The 17,979-nt window shown below is 36.6% G+C and overlaps 1 protein-coding gene across 10 annotated transcripts in view; it reads left to right on the top strand.

Moving 5' to 3' along the window:
* The first annotated feature begins 4,004 nt into the window (after positions 1-4,004).
* Positions 4,005-17,979, top strand: part of ZNF518A (zinc finger protein 518A) — an 80,864-nt gene continuing 66,889 nt past the window's right edge. For 5 of the 10 annotated variants that reach the window (XR_009559268.1, XR_009559270.1, XM_060286088.1 and 2 more), the window contains exons 1-2: positions 4,271-4,387; positions 6,899-6,984. Coding sequence is in view for 1 of the 10 variants with exons in the window: in XM_070043844.1 (XP_069899945.1) it covers positions 13,255-13,291 (37 nt within the window). In the remaining 9 variants the exon portion in view is untranslated. Of the gene's footprint in view, positions 4,067-4,270; positions 4,388-4,827; positions 4,895-6,898; positions 6,985-13,202; positions 13,292-17,979 lie in introns of those variants that run through there. The other 5 variants (XR_011376777.1, XM_070043844.1, XM_030865185.2 and 2 more) reach the window with 3 other exon arrangements.

Genomic DNA, 17,979 nt, shown 5'->3' with positions numbered 1-17,979 from the left:
TAATTTTTCTTTTCACGTGTCTGGGGAGCTTGTGCTCCTCTTTCAGGTAATGTGTATTTGGGTCAGGTTGAAAACATATAGTCAGTATGTGTCCATTAGTGTGTGTTCCTTGGAGTGTGAGTTTAAGGAGAGAGGAATGAAAGAACCCCAGAGATGAGAGACCAGGTACCACAAAGCCACTTCTGATCACTGTGGCCAGTCCACTCATCCCATCACATCATGAACAACTTTTTCCTTTTTGTTGATTAGCCCTAATTCACCTTAATAATTCCTGTTTCTGCTTTCTTTCTTTCCACTGAAGAATTGTTTAGTTTCTCTGAGCAAGAGCAAAGCAAGTCAAACATTTCTGAGATTATTTGCTCTTAACAGATAAGATTTCCAGCACTTTCCCTTTATCATACAGACCATATGTAGACCATACAATTATAGTCCAAACTGGAACACTTTTGACTGGAAGAGTGAGAGCTAGGGAAAGCAGGCATTAATCAGGGCTTTCCAGGGCAAACTGAGTTGTATGGTCCCTGTATTCAACATAGATGAACCTTGTGTCTGAGGGCAAGAGCAGGTCTTTGTATCCCCTGGCCCTTAGCAGGCATTCCAAAATGATTACTGAACTCTGGGCCACTCTTGTAATTTATACTTTGATAGTATCATTTATCTCCTCCATCTCTCCGAGGCTTTCTGAATCTATTCTCATATCAATCCTAGCTGTGTTTTTGTGTGCCTTTATATTCATCCACATGGTTTCCTCTGTTTTTCCAACTTCCAACTGATATCTTTCCATACATATATGTAAAGTTTTAGAATAGAGCTTTTCTGCCTCCTTTGCACTTAATTCTTCCCTCTTTGACAAATTATGCTCTTCCTATTGCTGTGTTATACACTTAAATCCTTTGCTATCCTAGTTCTCCAGGGTTTCCTCATCACCTTGACATTTTCTAATGTCAATAGGAACAAGGCATGTAAAGCTAAATGAAATGAGTTATTGGTTCTTTTAAATTTCATAATTGTTTCTCATTTATTCCATCAGACATTTCAGGATATACTTTAAGGACCTGTCTCCTCACATCCTCCACTTTCCCAACAAACGACATTAACAAAAACAGAACATGAACCACAACATTAATACAATTTTAAGACTTCTGAGGCATCATATATAGCAGTATTAAGGCATTATTAAAAGAAGTAAACAACCTGGGCTTAGGCTTTTATTTTTTTAAAGAGAGGAGTTAGAGAAATGTGCAGATGGATGTAACTTGGAAATTTTGGAGTAATGAGCCATAATAATCTACTCTTACAAGTTCTTAAGTGTAATTTAGAGATAATAACATGATGCAGTGTCACTGGTCTCACAGAAATTAGGTTTACCCTTTTAAAAAAAAAACTTTCCACAAAACATCAAATTAATTTACGTAGTATTTAATCTCCAACAACAATGAAAAGAAAGAGAGAGAGAGAGAAAGAAAGAAAGAAAGAAAGAAGAAAAGGAAAACTCTATACTTTTATTTTTTTAAAACTTTAAGTAATGAAATGTACTATTCATATAAAAGTATACAAAGGAGTATATATAACATATATATGTACCAGGTTTGTTCTTAAAAGAAATATAATTAACTAGCATTCAATTCCCTCTTTTTAGTTTTGCAAGGCCTTGAGTTATCTGAGCCCTCTGTTCTCTTGCCTTCGGGATACAGTGAATCTTAGAATTTTACATAATTCTCTCTAAGACAGGGAAAGGTGCCCTAAAATATTTATGTAAGGCCAATATAGTTTATATAGTTTAACATTCTTCACAGTTGAATATATTATCCACTGAAAGAATTAAGAGAGACTTTACTATCTTTAATAAAAACAATAGAAATAGCATATCCAAAGTCTTGGTCATCTAGGAAGTCTGAGTTGAGAGGAAACTGGCAGGGATGCCTACCCTAAAAAATATCTTTCTCATCACCTATCACAGTGTCTGAAATCCCACCTTTGTAATTGCTGTGTTGAATCATGAAATCTTTTAGGTATCAAAAATCTCCCATCATAATTGTTACTCCATGAGGGGTCATGTCTTATCACTAGCACAGTTTCTGGCACATAAACAGTGTTCAAGAAAATGTCTGCTGAATAAATATTGAATAACAAACATTGCAGAGGCCATTGGGAAGGATGATACTTGAAGCTCATGTTCAACTAACACTTGTTTGATAAACTGAAGAGAGTAATCAACCTATAATTTCTTAACCAAGAAGTGTGAGCACTTTAAGCTAGATCACCCAGGCTCTTGGTATCTCTATTTTTCCAATTCTGGTTACACTTGATTATATTTTTGGAGGTAGGGCGTGTGGACTTGAGAGATCAGCAAAAAGGAGACAGCCATTTAAAGAGAATTGTTCTCCAAATTAATATCATTTAATTCTTTAATTATGGTTGTAACAGTTATCATTTTTATAATGCTTATGATATACAAGCTACAACTAAAAGCGTGCTTACATTTTTGTAAATGCATATATAAGCTTGTTATAACTTTATTGTGGTATGATGTTATCTATGATTCGAAGGTGTGAATCCCTATAGTGACATGTAATTTCCACTTATATGTTAACTATTTTTGTGAAGTATAGAATAATCCAGAATCCTTTCTTAAGCTATGTTTCAATATCCTCTTCTTTGTATTCTTTCTCACTCTTTCTTTTAACCATCGTCTTTCCTTCCTTGTGTTTCGTTCCCTTTTATGTGCTAACCTTAATGTTCTAAAAAGAGGGCAAGAGAGTGGATGGAGGTTGTGTGATACAGATGGAGGAAGAAAAGAGGGAAGAGACAAGTTTGGGGCCGATATAAACGTACAATCTAATTCTTTCATAACATATGCAGGTTTGCAAGATTTTTTAGGTGAATGTATAATGCAAGGGTGAAGTTGTATGTACTGCAGAGAAAAGGGGTGAAATTTCTTAATGTGAAAAACAAAAATTATATCAAAACACAAAATAACTGTTCATGTTCCCAATTATCATCTTTTTTGCTATTAAAAAAAAATCCTACTTGTCTTTCCTCTGTGATGTATGTGCATGTCTGACTTGCATGGAAATAAAGACGGGAGAGAGGAGGAGGATGTTTAATGCAAAATAAAATCCATTTTGTAAACATGTTCTTCATTCCATATTGGCATTCCTTTAGGTGTTTATGTAAGATTTCTCCTTGTGTGTTTTATACAGGCATACGAGTACAAGATATATGAACACACCTAATGTGTACTACCCCTCATTTCCTTTTTTTGAACTATGTAGACCAGTAGACAGTGATAAGAAAATTCCTTAAAGACAGAGTGAGGATTCCACAGAGTACATTTTTATTAAAGGATGCAGAAAATCGTGTGTATGGTTACATGTCAACATTTTCAAATCATACTCTAAGACAGTGAAAAATGTTTAACATTTTAAAAGTTTTTTTTTTCAATCACAAACGGCATATATACTTCCTAAGAACATATGGAACATAAAAAATAGAAGACAAAAATTCTATCTCACTGCCCCTTTTAATATTTTGGCATATCCCTCCCCTCCAGTCACATTATTTTTTTCATTTAAAAAAAAGTTGCCACCATAACAACCCCCACCCCCTCCCAAGGAAGGTTAATTTATGTAAAAAAGTGAGGTCAATTAATAGATTTCATTTCAGAAATCCGCTAAAGGATAGAAGAGACATACTGGCCCCTGGCGCAAACCTAATCATATTAATTGACCTCTTTGTCAGCCCTGTGTGTAGTGTTGGAAAAGATTCCTTTGATGGGGATGAGAGCCTCTCTTGTTGAACGATGGTTTTCAGATCAATTATTAAATATGTACATGTTTGGAGTTCAATATGTCTTCCAGCGCTGCTTGTGGCAGCTTCCTTCGTTGACATGGGCTGCAATGGCTGCTAAACCCTGCCATGTCGAAAGGAAGGAGTGGGGGAGACGCCATTTGCAAAGCCGGAAATGATTAAAATCTCAGGGTTGAGACCATTCCCAGTCAAGCAAGGGTTTGCCAAGAGCACAGTTCCTGCTTCTGATGTCTTCTCTGAAGAGCATAGAATGGAGGTGTGTCTCTCATTCCATTGAAAGTAGGCTCTCTCCAGCTGCTGGTGAGCCAAGGGGGGGAGCGAGCCACTGCCGTGTCAGGAACCCGTGAAGCGCGCTAAACGAGAGGTCAGCAGCGAGCCCAGCTCCGTGGCCTAGACTCACCAGGGTGGGGGGAGGACCCTGCCGGCCTCCGTCCTCTTCCGCTCGCCTCAGGTGCGGCACGAATCCCTCCGCCTCAGCGAGCGCTCCCGGTAGTGCTGCGATCGGCTTTTCGGCAATACCCGGATGGAAGCATAATGGCCGCCATCAGGGACTCGCAGGCAATGGGGACCACGACAGGTATTCCCCGTGAGCGGGGCCGCCCAGACCTGTTAGGATGCCGGGACTTATAGAGAGCCAGCCAGGGAGCAAAGGGCGAGTTTGTGGGGGCTGGAGGACCCCCCGAACCCTCTCAGGGTTCCGCCTCTCGTGATAGGAAGCGTCTGTTAAATAGTCCCGGCCATTCAGCGCTTCCGCCTAACTTGTCGCAAAGTTTTTCTAGAGAAGTCGGTCCTTTTTCTAGGCGCTCCTAGGCTGCCAGAGCTAACCTTCAGTCCTTTAGCCTGGGCTTGCTTTACGTCGAGGCTTTTTGAACTCCGCACTCTCCCCACAGTCCAGGAACGGGAGCGGGAGCGCGGCACAGTGTGCCTCCGCGAGCCCGAGGGGCAGCCGAGCCCCGGAGGAAGGGGCGGATCGGGCGCGGTGTTTGGGACGGAGCGGGGCGCGCGGCGCTCGAAGCACCCAGTCGGCGCGTACCGGGGCTGGTGGAGACTGCTTGGGCACCCCTCAGACCGCACCCCTCGAGCTGTAGGTTCGCAGGTCCACGGCACCCCGACTCGACGGCGTCCCCATTGTGGGTTCAGTCTGTGGTCTTTGGAGGTCTTTTTGTTGTTGTTGCAGATATGCTCAAGTCTCTGGCGCGCGCGCCCTCCTCCAGAGTTGGCCAAGGGCGCTCTTCCGTGCAGACCCCAACCACACCCAGTGGCAGATGGATTTCTTTGTAACTGGCTTTCTTACTTGTAGGGTCCATTTTGAGTCTGTTCTTAACATGATGTCCTTATTGTCAAGTAGTAGACAGTCTCTTCCTAGATGGCTATGGTAATTGAAAATATATAGGATGAATGTATGTAAGGTAAAATGTTATAGCTCTTAAGTAGACCAATGAAACAAATACGGTAGCTTTAACGTTCTGAATGCAAAAGTCCAGGTTCAGTTTTCTTTTTAGGTTTAAATTTGGGGGCGTTTAGTGTTTGTGAACAATTTTAGCGAAAACATTCGTTGGGTATGTTTGGATATCAAAACTTAAAAAAACACTAGAAAAGTAAAATAAGTCAATGTTTAAAGAATACATAATAGTGTTGAACTCTGAGCGGTTGTCATGATGATGAAACATACCACCAAACTGTACATCAGGGTGGGAATTTCGTTAACTTTGAACGTCTATGTGTTAGGCCTAGTTTACCGAAATGGTTGAATTGTTTTTCATGCAGGAAGGGATCTGATTTGAGTGTACTGTAAAGTTATTGTACTCAAGTTGAACAGATAGAAATCACTTAAATGGATTCTGTGAAGTACCCTAACATTTTTCAGAGTTTAACTGCAAGTCAATAGAAATGGGTTCATTATCTTTCAGCAAAACTGAATTTTCCTGAAATTCATTAAGACATTGCATTGTATTAACTTTTTTCAGGGTGTTAGCATTTCATGAGGACGGTAAGCATAGTAGACCATGTTGATTTTTGTTAAAATTCTCATAAATAAGATGAATCCTAGATCTAGAAAATTAACAAAAGGGTGGGGAGGGAGAAAAATGTAGGTATCTAACACCTGTTCTGCACATCCAAATATTTCCTTGTTGTTGCCACGAAAAGTAAGTACAAGTATCAATTCAAAACGTTTTATGTCTGTTATTTGGGAAGGATAAAAGGACAGCAACCACAGTGAATATCTACTTTGCACATTGATAATGTATGAACTTTTAAATGCTTGCGATTTTTATCATCACACTTCAGATCTTCTCCTATCCTGTCTGGTAATAGTGTAGTCTGTTGTGATCCCAAAGTTTTTATATCTTGAAACATTCCAGAGGGGATATATTTTAGCATAACTCTACAGTTTGACTTTAAAATATACTTTAAACATGCTCTTTCAATATACTTTTATTGTTTACTTTCCTGTTTATTTTTGTTAAGGCATTGTGTACTGTAGATCACCTAATACAGCTTTTTTTTTTTTTTTTTTAAAGATAAAAGACTTGGACCTTGCCCAGTTTCCTTCAGTTACTCTACTAAAAGTTTTTTGGCAAAGCACTATAAGCAAAAGAAAAGAGTTAAAGTTGGAAGTATTCTTAGTTATCTTATATCAGATGTGTAGGCTATGAGTATTTCGGTTCTATATGGGGTATTGGCTTCACATGGTGAGCAGTTTTCATGGAACCATAGATATCAGAAGTGAGTATTAAGAGGTAGCATTATCATGGTAGGATATCTAGGTTGGAATCAGATCCAGATTCTAGTTCTAGCTTTGTGAATTTAGACAAGACTCATTTTCCTTATCATGTAATAAATGAAGATATTGAATTAGATTGATTCTAAACTCCCTTCTAAGCTTTGAGTTTTGTGACTTGTAAATTGATGACATGTTATCACTGGGTGTCAATGATAGGTTATTTGTCTTAAGTGCAGAGAGATTTTTTTCTTCTAAATTTATACACATACATTGACTATGAAGCATAACTGAATCAAAAGTTTAAAAACATTTTATTGACAGTTTTTGCAGTCAAAGTTTTAAAATTTTGGTCTTCATTTCCAGATATCATCTCTTCTTTTGATCACTGCTCCTGATTGTGGCTTTGTCCAAGCATTAAATTGTGTGCCTTTTGTTCCTTGAAGAAAGAGGTATGGTGAAGATTGAAGTACTATAGTACATAGTCTATTAAGTAGTAAGTTAATATGTTTTAATATTGGGCAAAATGGAATAGTTACCTATATATGAATTTCCGTAAGTTATAGTTTTACTTTTGGCCTAAATAAAATACATGTGGGTTTTCATTTTAATGGAAGCAAAAAAAGTAGTTTTTTGTTTCATAGTTTATGTTTCAACATTGCATTAGAAGTCTAAAGATGATTTTAACTGTATCATCCTTCTAAGTATAAAGATGACATTAAGGGCTCCTAGGTAATGGATGATGGAGATAAATACGGTAGGAAGATGTTTTGAAGCTGTATCAATGGCCAGAAGAGTGTTTCTGTTTTGCTCTAGTAAGTGCAAAGTAATGCACCTAAATAAAAATTATCTAATGTATATTTGTATTGTGATTAATGATATCTGCATTGTGAGACAGAAAAGGGACTTAGGAATCACTATAGAAGTTATGACTGGTTTCCTGGAAACAGTCGTCTGAATATCCTGGTTTGGACAAAAAGAAGGAAAAATGCCTGCCAACAAATCCATGGTGTTATAATAAGGAAGGCTTTGCACTCAGTGGAAAATACTTTACCCTTGTACGAAAACGTGGCATATTTATCCTTGAAACACAAGTGCCTCTTGCTGTTTGTGTTGGATAGATTTGGGGATATCACAGTATCATATAATTCCCCTCACCAAATGTATACCCATAAGTAGAACCCTAAGTTAGGAATAAGATTGTGTATGTAACTACTAAAATAATTTAAGTAGACTATACCAACTTAAATTATTACTTTAGTAATTGTAACCATGTTCTGTGAACTTTACTAGCAGATGGATTTTTTTTTTCAGGCCATTTTTCACAAAGGTACAAATTATTTTATTAAAAGTTAAGGTAATATAACAACTACAGTAAGAGAGCAACAAAGCTAAGTTGAGATACCAGGTTATCATTTATGTTCATTTACATGTGTCATTTCTTCGTATATAACATTTGTTTGATCTCTTACCGTGAGATTCACATGGGTACTGTGTTGCTCCTTAACAGAGAAAGTAAATGCTGAGTGCTAAGAGTTTTCTTTGCTAAGTTTGAGCCAAACTACTCAAAAAAAGTAACATGGTGAACAATGAAAGCTTCACGTGTAATGAAGTAAATAAGAGACTGCTGTATGGTAACAGATCAAAATGATTTGGATTATCTGAGCTTAAAAATTATAATCAAAATCTGACTAAAATTTTAAAATCATGATTGGTGTGACTGCATGAAACCAGTGTCAGAATATTGGAATGCAGGTGCATGACTTGAAGCTTAGGAAAATTAAGTGGGTTTCATGTGGGTCTCATTTCAAAAAGTGGTAATAGCTGAAAACAAATATTGGCTTTATAGGAAGTCAAATAATTTCAAAATATGGTAAAGTCATCACCAATTCCTAATTAAAATTGAGTTGTTGGAGGTTGTGGCTGGTAGAAGACGTATATATATGTGTGTACGCATATTGTTTTCGTCAACCCAGTATCTCTTCGTTTGGGGAACCATCCTTCCCCTGTTATGAGTGGTTGGTGTCTTGTCTTATGAGTCAGTGTTATAACGCAAGCCCAGTCGTCCCTGTTGAAACAGTGATTGCCCATTACTCAAGCAGAGCCAATCAGAATCCTTTGAAATTGATATATGAATGCTGGGAGAAAGATGCTCCCTTTTCTCTAATGTTGTTAATCTGGGAGGATGCTAGTGACATTCTTTCCTATGTGTATGAGAACCGCATTTGTAGTAGGTGAAAGTGAAGCCATATAGATGGGAGATAGATGGAGGTAGAGTACCACTTTTAGTCCCAGGAGCCATGGTATGAGGTATCTATGGGTTTTTTTTGATTCTGTCTGCTACCCTGGTGTCCTTTCCAGTCCCTTGGCCCAAAATTCTGCATATAAGTTAGTTTGAATTGGATTGTAGCAGAAAACCTCCTGATGAATATATGGCCTTTATGAATTTAAGATCTATAGCTTCAAGTTGATCATTCACGTCCATACATAATTTGCCCTTTCCCTCTGCCTTATAAAAGATACCTTTTATTCATGCATGCATGCATGCATTCATTCATTATACATGTATTTAGTCCTTCATTCAATCTACAAATATTTATCGGATACATAGTAGTATGTACAAGTATGTGCACCTGCCTGGGTAGTCAAGGTTTGTACATACTTGGCTGAGTGGATGGTGGACTTTTTCTAATACAGCACATTTTTATATACTTAGGTTACACAGATCAACAAGCGTGTGTTGAGAATAATCTGTGGTGTACTTAGCTTTTTAGTAACATATAAGAATAAGAGGAGCTCTTTGCTTTCAAAGTGCTTATAGTTTAGTTAAGTAATCCAGATTAATATACATGAAACATAATACAAATGGCTAAAAAGGTTAAATGAAAGCACAGTCATATGGGTTGTAAGTCTGAGTTCTGATAGGGAGGAAATTAGTGAGGGCTGGCCCAGTCTAGAAAGGTTTCTTGAAAGGAGATATAACTTCAAATGGATTTTGACTTATGAATTGGGTTTTGATAGGCATAAAGAATAATTGAAGAATGGATGGAGTTGAAAATGATTAAGTGCTCATCCAAGATTGGGAAGAGACTGGTTTGACAATAACAATTTGTATTTTGGGGGAATGAGAGGTAATGGGAAATAAGGTTGGCTGTTTTAGGTAAATCTATGTGTGAGGTATTTGGAAAGCCAGGCAGAAATTTTGCTTCTTTCTAGTAAGGTGGAGCTTTCTTTGAGTAAAATGTTTGTATTTCTTTCAGTGTGATACCATTTTTGTGATGCTAAGATATAAAATAAGTGTATTCAAGTGGTGTATATTTATTTGTCATGGAAAAGATCTTGTTGCTAATAACCATCCACCTTGAAAATTAAAAAAAAAAAAGTAATTAACCTGCGATGCTGTTCTGTGTTTTATATGTAGTTAATTTCTTCTTACCTCCTTCTTTTTGAGAGCTCCCTTAGTACAGTGGCGAAACCATACCTCCTCTGTAGAGATAAAGCCAGTTCAAAACTAATATAGCGATAGTTATAAAAACATTTGAAAAGAGATAAGGAGTGAAATTAAAGTAATGTTTGATTACTCATAGAATATTTGTTTAGAGCTCAAGGTATTGGGAATGATGTATAGGTTAATGTGTCATTCTCACTAAATGCTGTTGTTTCCTAGGTCTTTGTTTATCTTCTTTCTTCTTTGTTTATCTTCTTCTCTTTTTCTTCTTTCTTCTTTGTTTCTTCTTTTCTATCTGGTCCTCAGCTCAAAGAGTTAACAGAGATTCCAATATACCAGGGTTGGCAAACTTTTGCTATAAATGGCCAGGTAGTATATATTTTAGGCTTTGTGGACATATGGTTTCTATTGTACCTATCAGGTGCTGTGTAACACCAAAGCAGCCATAAACAATATGTAAATGAATGAATGTGGCTGTGTTCCAATGAAACTTAATTTACAAAAATAGGCAGCAGGCCAGAATTGGCTGTTGGCTGTAGTTTGCCAACCCCTGTCGTAGACTTAAATGAGGCATTTCTGTCCACAACCTCTCACAATAACATCTACCCACCTGCTGATGTCCTTTTCTTTCTCTCCAGTAACTACAGGTGAATTATCTTTGTTCTTTTCTAAGTTCAACTCTTCCATTTGTTCACTAGATTGCATCTCTTCTCACTTACTAAAGGACATTGCCTGCATTTCTTTTCTTTCTCTCTTCCGTCACTAATTTTAACATTTTTACTGGATCATTTTTATGAGCATACAATCATACTATAATTTCTTCTACCTTTAAAAAACAAACAAATCAAAAAACTCCAAGTCCTCTATTTCTTGGTCGTTTGTAGTAAAATTCCTTGAAACAGTTGTCTGTATTACACCTCTATGTCTCTTCCCATTTTCTCTTAAATTCATGTTTGTGAGCCACTGAAACCATTCTAATCAGTGTCACCAGCACTCTTGACATTAAGTCCAGGGGTCATTTCTCAGTCTTCATCTTATTTGACAGAGTTGATCATTATGATTCTGGAACCACTTTCTTCACTTTGCTTTGACGGTACCACTCTCCTAATTTACCTTCATTCTCACTGCTCATTCCTTTCAGCCACACCAGCTCTTCTCTTCTTTATCCTCTAAATGTTAGGGTATCTTAAGGCTCACGCCTTGGACTTCTCTCTTTTTTTACTTACCCCTTTCATTCAGTTCTATGTACAAAAATACATACACATATATATACGCAGACTAATAACTCCCCAAATTTTATCTTAACACCTAGACCTCTGTATTTTGTATTCGGTTACACATTCCATGTTTCCATTTGGATGTCAACTGGATATCTCCAATTCTACATGACCAAACCAAATTCTTGATATCCTTTCCAAACCTACTACTCCCACACTATCCTTTCTTAGTAAAGAGCAGCGCATTTCTTCCAGTTGGTGAGGTCAGAACTTTCAGAGTTATCCTTGATGTGTTTCTTTCTCTCATAGACCAAATTTAGTCTGTCAGCAAATCCTGTAGGCTCTATCTTTAAAATATATTCAAAGTCTGACCATGCATTATTGTCTCTACCAAGCCACCATCTCTTACCTGGGTAATTGTCGTATAATAGTCTCCAAAGTGGTCTCCTTGCTTCCATTTTTACCTCCCTCTCAAATACTGGGTTCTTAACATAGCAGCCAAAGTGATCTTTTCAAAAAACGATTCAGCTCATGTTATTTCTCTACCCGAAATGCTCCAGCAGCTCTCCTCATTACTTCTTTGATTTCATCTTCTCCGGCTGCTTTCCCTCTGGTGCTTTCTGTTCCCATCATACTGACCAACTTCTTGCTGTTCACCGGACATGTTAGGCACACTCCACACTCAGGGTGTTGGCACTTACTCTTTCTTTTCTTTTCTTGGAATGCTGCTTGTCTGCCTCAGCTCCTTAAGATCTTAGCTCAAAACAGACCATTTCAAGTGAGGTCTCCCTGACTTTGTATTTAAAATTAGAACTCTGGTTCTGCCTTTCCTTCTCTACTTTGTTTTTCTCCACAGCATTTGTCACCTTTGACTATATTATATAATTTACTTGTGTTGATATTATCTAAATAACCAGTAGAGTGTTAGCTCCATGAGGGGAGGGATTTTTGTCTGTTTCATTCACTGCTGTATTCCCAAGGTTTAGAACAAAGGCCGGCACATATTTGGTGCCAGCTACAAGGCCAGCACTGTGCCAGATGCTGGTGGTATAGCAAACAACGTGACAGGTGTGGTCCATGTGTTTATGTGCTTTTATTCTAGTGGTAGAGACAGATAGAAAATAAATTGACAAATAAATAAAATATTGCCAGAGGGGAAAATGTTATAGAAAAAGAAATACAAGGGGCTAAAATAGGGAACAATTTTTTTTGTTTGAGGAGGGAATGGCTTATAGGTTGGGGAAAGCCTCTCTGAGATGGTGACATTTGAGCTGCCTAAAAGATAAGAAGGATCTAACCATTTGAGGAATGGGAGAGAGAATATTTCAAGCAGGGAGTAGCAGGTGCAAAGGCCTGAGATAAGAAAGATAGGAAGGGAGTATCGAGGAACTGAGAGTCTATATATGGTAGCTTACTGGAGTATATTTACAGATGGGAAGAGTGGCATGAGATGAAGTTGAAGAGTGAAGTCCAGGACCAGATGTCACTGTTTCTTGCAGGCCTTGGCCAAGAGATTAAATTTTGCTTGCTAAGTGCTTTGGGAAGCCCCTGAGGAGTTCTAAGCAGAGAATACTGTAACCTGTTTTATATTAAGAAGATCACTTTTGCTTCTGTGTGGAGAATGGATTCAGAGAAGGGTTGGTGGGCAGGGGAAAGCATGAATGCCAGTTAGGAAGACTATTATTTTAATCCAAGTTAGAGATGACAGTGGACTAAGATGATGCCAGTGGGGATGGAGAGACGAAAATAAAAGAATAAATGAATTAAGAATTTGTTAGGTCCCTGTGTGCCCAGTCTTCTTGGTTTTTGAGAGGGATAAATGAGAAATACAAAATAGAACTTATTTTTAAGATGCTTATAAGTTATCTTGGGAGGTAAAACTTAAAAATGAAATGATGTATCGATAAAAGTGTAATAAAGTGATGCGCAATGGCTATCCTTGAAATGAATATTCAGAGAAGGGGGGAAATTAGTGTGTATTGCAGAATGTTTCATGTCCCTACAGGAAGTAGAATTAGAAAAGAAGTTTGACCAGAATTGAATTAAGAGAAAGAGGGATGACAAGCCTGGTGAAAGGAAACAGTATGAACAAAGGTAAATATAGGTGTATATATTGGGGAGCAGAAAGCATCTTATGTGTTGGGCTGTGTGTGTGTGTACAGTGAGCAGTTATAGTTTCAGAGAGTAAAAAGAAGATTCATCTGAGTCAGGAACTGCTTCTGTATTTTAATTTTTATTTTAAACTCCTTCATAATTGTATACCAGTGTCACAAATCTACCTGAATGGTATGTGGCTTACATGTACACTAGCATTTTGAATATTTCTATATCTGTACTTGATCACATTTGCATACTTAACTTTTTATTTCTCTTTTTTGTGGTAAGTTAGGTCATTAGACCACAATGATTTGAAGGGAGCTGACTTTCAATATAAATTTCTACAATATTTATTTTTCACTTGTTTAAAATAAGATAGGTGTCAGCTTCTGGGGTAAACTTTTTAAAAACTTAAAACAGCTACAAAAAGAGTAAGCCCAAAATGTTCCAAGTCATGAAAAGATAATAGTTTATTTTGAGGACATTAAAATAGGTTCTGTTAGTTTCTACTAACACAACATTGTAAAACAACTATACCCCAATTAAAAAATAAAATAAAATAAAATAGGTTCTGCTTTGAAAATAAGAGTTTTAGTATTTTGTGTATTCTAGGTTCCTTTTAGGCAGAACTTTATGTTTTTCAGCAAGCTCTTCCTGCTGCATGCTGCTTTGTTCTGTCTCCAATTGTATGTTTATATGATTGTTTTGCATTCAGTTATCTCTGCAGAGAAAAATTCAATAACTCAAGGAATGCAGTAGTTATAAAAAATAATGACTAATCAGTTTTCTTAACTGTGTATGGACAATTAATGTGACAAGTTAGGTTACAGAGGTACATGCTGAGTCACAAATAGGGCTAAACTAAGAGTTTTTTTAGTTCTTTGTTTAATGTTTGAGCAACTAGAACGTTGTGAGTTAGCACATAGATTCTTTTTATACCTTTTCACTAAAGCTGAACACTGTAGAATGTTTTTGCTTTTTAAAGCAAAACAAAACTCTGTTGTAGAAAGCAAAAAAAACTCTCCAGGAATGGCACTTTTTGATTCACTCTAAGTCTCTATCCTTGGCATTTTATTCTGGGAATCATCTTTTAAAAACTTTCTCTGTACCTACTGTGTGATTCCTAACATATGCTAACACTGCCAGTTCTCTGGTTCCTCACTTTTTTGTTTGGATTGTCACTTAGTCCTCTTAGTTTTCTCACTTCTATTTTTACTCTCTTTCTCCAATATATCTTGCTGTCTAGTAGCATTCTAATACTATTTCTAAAGTACTGCTTTCATAACTCTCTGCTCATAAAGTAATATGGATGGCTCCTTGTTACCTTTCAAGTTCAAATTTGTCCTTTGTAGTCTTCTTTTTTTTTTTTTTTTTTTGCGGTACGCAGGCCTCTCACTGTTGTGGCTTCTCCCGTTGCAGAACACAGGCTCCGGATGCGCAGGCTCAGCGGCCATGGCTCACGGGCCCAGCCGCTCCGCGGCATGTGGGATCTTCCCAGACCGGGCACGAAGCCGCGTCCCCTGCATCGGCAGGCGGACTCTCAACCACTGCGCCACTAGGGAAGCCCGCCTCTGTAGTCTTCTTACTTAACCTTGCCATTCTGTCTGTGATCTAGATCCTGCAGTTCTTCTAATATTTCTTTTTTTCTAGTCTAGATAACCTTTCCTCATTTCTTACATGTTTAAGTCGTTTAACTCTTTAAAGGATCATCACAAAACCTTCCTTTCTGTGAAATAAACACAGTCAACATTGATCTATTAACTTAATGTCAGCGATGCAGACGTAGAGAACAGACGTGTGGACACAGGGAGGGAAGGGAAGGGCGGGATGAATTGGGAGATTAGATTTGACATAAATACACTACCATGTGTAAAATAGATAGCTAGTGGGAACCTGTGGTATAGCACAGGCAGCTCAGCTGGGTGCTCTGTGATGACCTAGCTGGGTGGGATGGGGAATGGGAGGGAGGTCCAAGAGTGAGGGGATATATGTATACATATAGCTGATTCACTTCCTTGTACAGCAGAAATTAACAAAACATTGTAAAGCAATTATACTCCAATTAAAAAAAAACAAAAAGAAAGAAACTTTGGTTACAAGTAATAAAACTAGCTTAAGCTAGTTTAAGCTAATGTTAGCTGAAAAGGGGGAATTATGTTAAGGATACAGAATTTCCTAGAATTCAAGGGCAGGAATATACAGGCAGGCCTCAGTAAAGACTTGTGGTAGTGACATTGCCTTCTTGGTTTCAGTCAAGGTTCTTATGAGATCTGATGATTCTTTCCCTGTTGTTTTGGTTTGTTTGTTTTTTTGTTTTTGTTTTATTTTATTTTGTTTTTGCTGTGCCATGCTGTCATTCCTTTAAAATAAATTAACCTGTTATCAGTAGTTTGAAGGATATCTATAAATTTGTCTATGTACAAACATGTACTCATAGGATCTTTGCTTCTGACATAAAAACAAGGCTCTTTCCTGCTAATTTAAAAATATATTACATGCCTTAGTCTGCAACTTCCTTTTTTGAAAACTAAAAAAATTTCACAATAAATATCTTTCCAAGGCAATTCAATACATATATCTCTTTCTTTATATTGTTTTCATGTGGATATTCCATAATTTACTTAATCATTTTCCTATTCGTGGACATTTAAGTGCTACTGATACATATCTCTATGTTGTGCTTTTATTTCTGTAGGATAGATTGTTAAAAGTAAGGTTTATGGAGGTATACTTAGAAAATGTGAAGGAAATTGCTTTTTTTTTTCAAGGAAAACATAAATTGCCAAAAGTGATTTAAGCAGTAGAAAACCCAAAGATCCCAGAAACCGTAGAAGAACTTACAAAGATTGTAAATCTAAAATTTAAAGAGGTACCAGACCCATATGGTGTGTTGGTGCAGTCTGTGTAATTTTAAAGAGCAGGCAAGTCTCATGTTCAGTGAACTGTTCAAGAGCAGATTAAATGATGGAAGGTACCCCAGTTCATTTTACAAATTCTTCATAATACCAATACCAAAACTTAATGAGAACACTAGAAAAGAAAATAAGAATAAATACAATTTTGTCAGATCAAAGCCAGTACTTTATTAAAGAATTTTATGCTTAACTACTGCAAAAACAGTTCAACATTATACTTGCTATTTATTTCTTTATATAGTGTATAGAAAAAAAAAGTCAAATTTAGATTGATGTTACAATTTTTATTCTTTCTTTTAACAATGTACCAAGATCAGGCATCGTATTATTAGTTGAATACTATTTGTTTTCTGTATAAAATACATACAACTTTTTATTTGTTTAACAGCAGTGCATACATAACTGCTATTCTGGTGGTGCCAACTCTCTTTTTACTTATTTTTTAAATAACCTCATGGCTTTCAAATTAATTGTTAAATTAAAAAATTTCTCTTCATAGCATGAATTTATGAGGTATAGTGACATCTAATAGCATAGTTCTTCATTCTCTTAAGTATTATGTTTGCCATTAGCTTTGTAGCTGTTACAGTGTAATTGGGTACCTGTGTGTTGATAAGGGGAGGACAGCGTTGAATAATACCTATTTTGTTTTAATTTCTTGTCCACCTTTAGTGTCAACATTCTTCAATTTTGTACTGGTGTCAAGTTTACTATTTTGAGTTTGTTCAGGAAAAGCTTAGTTGGTTTACCACAAAGTCAGTTGCTTTGTTTGAGAATTACAAAAGTTTCATGGATTCATGCCACTTTTTTTGATAAAGCTTCATAATAGTGTGGTCTAGGGACAAAGAGATTGTCATTCTTGTTACATCCAAATGTAAGCTATTTGCTTGTGCTATGATAAGGAAGTATGCCAGTGTGGAGGTCATAGTAATCCAAGGATAACATTTTAAGAAACACTGACCTAAGGATAACCAGTAATCACTATAAACATTTTTTGTGTGTATGTTCTTGACTTCTTACTGAGAGTTTGTAGGGGACCATGTGTCTGTTTATCCATCTATTTTCTACCCATCTAATAGTTGAACAAATTAAATCCTAACATGTCTACTGTTTGAGTTCTGTTTTTTTCACTTAATGTGTCTTGGATCTCTTCCTGTTAATAAATGTGGGTTTACAATGTTGCTTTTAAAATAGAAGAATATTCCATTGAATAGAAATACCGTATTTATTGCTGGGCTTTTAGTTATTTTTAGTTTTGTGATTTTGTAAACAGTGCTTCTGTGAACATCTGATTATTACCTTTAGGATAGATTTCTAGGAGTGAACTGGAAGTTAATGTACTTTCTCCCCCAGCATATATGTAGATGTAGATATGTTTATATTTATATTATTTTATAAAAATTATTATAATATTTATAATAAATACATATATTTTACAAACTGTTTTTTATGAAAGTTCTGTCAGCTTACATTCCCATCAGTATGTTGTAGTGCCTTTATTTCTAGAAAATGAAATTTTATAGGAAATCCATGCACAATGTTTATCGAACGAAAAATAAAATGATTTTTAGCATGGTAAAAAACAAAAAAGAAAATGAAATTTTAAAAAGAAAGCATGCAAAACAAGCCCAAATTTTTATTGTTGGATTCAACAGACATAAACTTAACACTGTGAAAGTGCTGTTACAGTTTCTAAATGCTTACTCAGTTTCTGTACAAATCTTGTCATGGACTGGTGACAAATGGTTCATGGATCATCAGCAAACCACA

Source organism: Globicephala melas, chromosome 16 (genome assembly GCF_963455315.2).
Source record: "Globicephala melas chromosome 16, mGloMel1.2, whole genome shotgun sequence".
NCBI classification, from domain to species: Eukaryota; Metazoa; Chordata; class Mammalia; order Artiodactyla; family Delphinidae; genus Globicephala; species Globicephala melas.
This window is presented reverse-complemented; position numbering and strand designations above follow the sequence as displayed.